Consider the following 5,776-nt stretch of genomic DNA (forward strand, 5'->3'; position numbering starts at 1 on the left):
TCTGGATCGTGATTTTCTAATTTGAGGTTGGTTACTATTGGAGAAAGTGTCTCATGCCTAGTCTATGACTTGTAAGTCCTTATTGTAGGCTCATATGCTTTGTGCACTGGGTAAGTCCTTACCGCAGGCTACTCTACTTTGTGCTCAAGGTAAGTCCTTACTGCAGGCTCCTTTGCTTTGTGCACAAGGTAAGTCCTTCCCGTAGACCCTTATGCTATAAGTATAAGGTCCTTATCGGGTGTACAAGTAGGTGTATGGTTAAAGCGAACCTACATATTCTGGTGTTCGGATGGAGAGTAGTCAGATGATTTTTTTAAAAATTAAAACTTATCATCTCTTTAAAAGTCTGTTTTGCTGAAATAAATTATATGTACATTTTTCTTTGTACAGATGGAACACACAAAACTCTCCAACTCAACCTCTAATTTATACCTCTGTCTAACATATTTTGATCTATATACTTCCCAAATGTTACTTTGATGATTAATTAATAGATTTTCAATACTTTTCTGGAAGCTGTAGACACCAGTATCACTAAGGAAGTTTCATGTATTACCATATATTTGTTGGTACTTTGGTATCTTTTGGTAGTTCTGTATTACTAAGCTTTCCCAAAGCACATTCTATGACTTATTGTTTCAAGTTAAAGGAAATTATTTTGTTCTCTTATTGACATTAGTTAGGAGTACCTCGGCATTGTTTATGGAGTACAACGCATGTAATTAAGGGGCATGTAAGTTACAAGTTGTTTTCATATTAGAGTATGAAACTTGTTGTTACATCGTGTATTACTGAATTCTATTTTAATGTCTGAATTTACTTTTATATATTAAGATTGTTTTATTACTTTAAAATTTTATTGGTTAAAGTTTTGTTTTTCTAGGATTTTTCGGAGTAGGTCGCTCTGGTGGCCTTAATATGGCACCTTGAATCGAACTGGGCCACCCGTATCGATTTGAGGATTTCATACGAACTGAATTTGATGTCAAATAAACCTGAAAATGATTCGATCTGATTTGACCTAGACTCGACCTGATTCAAGTCGATCCATCAAATTGACTTAACACGACTTGTATCTGATTTGACCTGATCTGACAATATCCGACTGAAACCTGAATAATTACCTGATTTCACATCCCTAATCACATTGAGCCAAAATCAAAGTCAACATTCTTCAATATTCTTTTTGCTTTCAAAGAACACTTTTGTACTCATTTGTTTAATTTGTCAAGTGTTCTTATTTGTTCTTGAATTGTGCAAATAATTTCCTTGTGAGATTTTTCAAAGTTTGTAAATTTGTAATTTTCTCTTTGAGAGAGTGTCTCAAGAATTGGAATATAACTCTTAAGAGAGTTGTAAGGTTACATATTGTCCTCAAAGGTTGACATATTATTGAATTTGTGAAAATCCTTAGTATGGATAGCTAAGGTAGTGGATGTCAACTTTGGTTTAGAAAGTCGAACCACTCTAAAAATTATTGTGTTCATTTTTCTTTATACCTTAAGCTGCCAGCAAAATTTTTATTTGTCAATTCAACCCTTCTTGGATATTTCACCCTTTTGATTGACTCAATGACCTTTGAACAATATTGATACCAGTGGAGGCAAATTTTGAAGACTTTACAATTTAGTCTCTAATTAATGTATGGTGATATTGAATAATTTCAAAGTATTTTAGATTGTTCATATAGGTCCCTAATGTGAATTTATGAGATAGTAATAATCATTTAAATTCTAAATTTATAAATTGATTAATTAAATATAAGATTAGGGTTGTAATGAGACGAGATAATACTTGAGATTGACTAGATCAAAGGTTGATAAATACTCAACTCGATTGGATTCGACTTAAACTCGAGCTCGACTCGAGTTCTTAACGAGCTACTTGATACTCGACTCAAAAAGCTCACGAGCAACTCGAAAATATAATATATCATTTTTTTATTTTACAAGAAAATATAAATTATTAATAATATTAACATTTATGTGTTGGTTTTTTTAATGTAGTATAAGGTTTTCATGTATTTAAGGTTCAAGTTCGAGTTTAAGTTTGAGGTTTCAGTCGAGTTATGTTTAAGATTTTTTTATTTCGAGTTTTTTCAAGCTTTTACGAGCTTCAATTCATGATTTCGAGTTCAAGTTGAGCTTGGAAATTTTAGGCTCGCACGTTTTCGAGCGGAGTCGAGCTCTATTTCAACATTTTTGAGTCGAGTCGAGTCGAGCTTAGCAATACTCAAACTCGACTCGTTTACAACGTTATATAAGATATTCAATTTAGGTTAAAAGATATCATTTTCGATCAATTGTGTGACATCATTGATCTAAGTTCTGACCAAACCAAGTTGAGATTGTTACCTAAAATTTATTTATTGTTACTTTAAGGGATTAATTAGATTAGAATAATCTTAAAAATTAAGGATTTTTAGACACCAATGAGACACCATCACATAATTCACATTATTTTTTTAAGACTTGCAAATGTCATTTACTCATTCATATCTATAATTTAATTGGATTTAAGTAAACCTAATTAATTAGTTTTTAAAATAATTTAATTGAAGTTAAATTAGAGTTAATAAAATTAGTATATACGAATGAATGTACAATAATATTTTTAAATCTTAAAAATTGGTAATATAGTAGAATTTCATTAGTGTATAAAAATATTATTTTTTTATAATAATCTTAATATAAATTTGTATATAATTATTAATATTTAATTTATAAATAATTAAATTAAATTAATATATAAATAAATTAATAAAAAATTACAAATTTCTATTATAAAATCCTTTAATCACCTACATGTTTTTTTGGCCCATTACGTTTTGTGATTGTTGAGCACACCGCTGATAGAATGTTGTGACAGTTTACGTCTCATCAATCGATTCATACGCAAATAATTGAAATGGCGTGCTCTATAAAATTGATACGCATGGGAAACATACCAAAAATCGGTCGAGGAAGCATGCTTACTACATTGAGCAATGGAATCAACATCAGCTATTGGTCCCCATGCATTACGAGATTACACCAATCGACCTAGATTTAGACCATTCTCCCTATCTCCGAAATAACGAAGCAAATGGGAAACCATATCTGACGACACCGGAATAGAGGGGAGAATAGGAACAACACAAGGCCAGATTCGAAAAGTCAAAGAAATTATTGCCATCTTCTTCTTCTTCTTCTTCTGCATCTACTTCTTAAGAATACTATTATGCATCTCAGGCTAGTTTCAGCTTTTTATCTTCCATATCATACTTCAATCGAGACTCAGTTGATTTGGGTTGGAGGTTCGTGGGATGCAATGCAACACACTCAAGCATCTTCAACAAAACATATGGGTAAAGGTTAATGAAATCATATCATATATGGTCAACAAGGTAGCCAAGTCGATTCAATAACGACAATTATGGTGTCAAATACCATAAATATTCCATCATCGTATTTCGAAGGTGGATCTCAAAGTGTGTTAAGTACACCTCATTCTGAACAACCAGATGAAGATGAAGATGAAGACGACGATGACGATCAAGACTGACGGCCCCGACGTACTTGACAAGTCCCTAGCCATTATCATTCGATCACTCCTCGGCATCGTTAAGAACTTAGAAAATATAAATAAATGTTATTATGTACTTAGTTTGTAAACATTGTTTTTTAATAAAATTAGTAATTTAATTTTTAATTACTTTATTTATTGTAAATTTAATCCGGTCGAACTTGTCACCCCGAGATGACGAGTTTCGTGGTGATGTTGCCATTGACCGCTTTTATTGATGGTTTGTCCAACAACTACTTTTTTTAATTCAAAGGAACTCGTCACCTCAAGGTGGCAAGTGCCATTAATTTTTTTTAACTTTTAAAATTTTAAAAATAATTTTATAAATATTAAAAAAAATTAATGAACTCGTCACCTCAAGAAAATGAGTCTCACTAATTGAATTGAAATAATGGGCCGCGTGAGACCCACTCATCTGAGTCCAATAAAATAATATATATAAGATGGAACTCATCAACTCGAATTTTACAATCACCGTAGCATTTGTGATATTCTCCAAAAATAAAAACTGAGGTACCGTAATGGCCTAAAAAACCGTTATCCATAATGGGCCAAAAAAAAAACCCCTTTAAACACCAATCCAATGCGGAGCCCATATCTGAAGACGCTACAAACATCGTACACCACCTTCTAATTTATTTGGATATAAAATAAGTTATTTGCTTATGAAAAATTATAACATACATAAATTATGTAATTTTAATTTACATAAATATTTTTATTAATATTTTTTAAATTTTCGAGTTTAAATTTTAAGATTAAAATTTTATTATGTTTAAAATTTAATGTTAGAATTTTAATTTTAAGATGTCAAATTAAAATAAAATAAAATTTTTATTAATTACAAATAAAAAAAAATTATTAATTACAAATAAAATAATAATCCTTTATTTATTTATTGTGCGTCCTCGGTTGCTCTGCCTTCGCTTATCGCTCTCTCAGAGTATTCCGACACTAACAAAAATCCTCGGATATTGTCTCTTTTTCAACTTCCAAAACATCTCCTTTCCTCAAAATCTTTTCCTCTCTCTTGTCACTTTCCCTGCCGTAAAAATTTCACCTTTAACAACCATTTTCCACTTCCCAAGTCCTTAAACCGACAGAAAATGCCTGCTGATTCCGGCGACAGGCGTCCGGTTCGAGTTCAGGGGACCATGGGGTCACACCCACCGGTCAAACTCACCGATCCACTGCCGTGCCCCAGGTGTGATTCGACCAGTACCAAGTTCTGCTACTACAACAACTACAACCTCTCCCAGCCTCGCTACTTCTGCAAGTCGTGCCGCCGTTACTGGACTCAGGGTGGCACCCTCCGTGATGTCCCCATCGGCGGTGGGACCCGCAAGACTTCCAAGCGCTCCCGGAGCTCTGTCGTGACTTCGTATTCCTCGAGCGTGAGTCACGAAGTAGATTCTGTCCATGTGGCTGTTAATAAACCTGTTCCGGCGGATATGCCTGGAACCGTAGATAAGCCTGAAGTGGATTTGGCGGAAGTGAATTTGAATGAAACCATGGATCTTATTGTCAATGGGAGCTTCACTTCGTTTTTGAACTCCCAGGGAGAAGGGTACCTAACACTAGGTGGATACGGGCTTGGGGCTGGCTCAGAATTCGATGTGGTTTGGGGATATCCCGGAAACGGTTATCTCGGTGGTTATAGCGGCGGCGATGGTGAAGAAACAGGTGATGCCGTTGGTGGAACTACTGGTTCTAATTCATGGCAAGCGACAAGCAATGTGGAAGGAAGCGGAGCTTTAGTCGATGGGGATTTCTTTGCTTGGCCAGGACATGCAATTTCTGCACCAGGGAAAATGTGTTCATGTTTTTTGCCTATTGGTTAAGCGTTTTCCAATTTGCGGTTTACTGGTTAGTGGTGTTCCTTGTTTTTATTGTGAAGTTTTAGTTGTCTTTGGTGGGTATAGAGAGAGAGACAGATGATTAATAGTACAATATAATCATCTCTTGGGCAGTGGTTCAATGTTTCTTTTAAGAATTTTGTTTTTCATTTTGGATGAATCTGTAAACCTATGGTGTCTTGATCAATAACTGTGGAAAAAATGAATGATAAATGACAGTTTATTTTTCAGATTGTTATGGCAAAGAATTTTCTTTGGTTTTGATGCATTTTGTCCAAGTTATACCATTTTCTGTTTTTGGTCGGAACCATTGAATACTCTGCGGCGGAACACACACTATGTCTGCACGTTTCAGT

At 34.0% G+C, this 5,776-nt stretch overlaps 1 protein-coding gene across 2 annotated transcripts; it reads left to right on the forward strand.

The window, feature by feature from the left end:
- Window positions 1–4,491: 4,491 nt before the first annotated feature.
- LOC120211046 (dof zinc finger protein DOF1.6-like) lies at window positions 4,492–5,536 on the forward strand. 2 transcript variants are annotated; one of them, XM_039209667.1, is made up of 3 exons: window positions 4,492–5,245; window positions 5,279–5,406; window positions 5,441–5,535. In XM_039209667.1, exons 1-2 carry the CDS (start codon window positions 4,671–4,673, stop codon window positions 5,403–5,405), a joined length of 702 nt encoding a protein of 233 aa, XP_039065598.1. In that variant the 5' UTR covers window positions 4,492–4,670; the 3' UTR covers window position 5,406; window positions 5,441–5,535. The 2 variants fall into 2 exon arrangements, with proteins under 2 accessions (XP_039065598.1, XP_039065597.1); XM_039209666.1 differs by having other exon boundaries at window positions 5,279–5,536.
- The last annotated feature ends 240 nt before the right edge of the window (window positions 5,537–5,776 follow it).

Source organism: Hibiscus syriacus, unplaced genomic scaffold (assembly GCF_006381635.1).
Source record: "Hibiscus syriacus cultivar Baekdansim isolate YM2019G1 unplaced genomic scaffold, ASM638163v2 tig00109957_pilon, whole genome shotgun sequence".
NCBI classification, from domain to species: Eukaryota; Viridiplantae; Streptophyta; class Magnoliopsida; order Malvales; family Malvaceae; genus Hibiscus; species Hibiscus syriacus.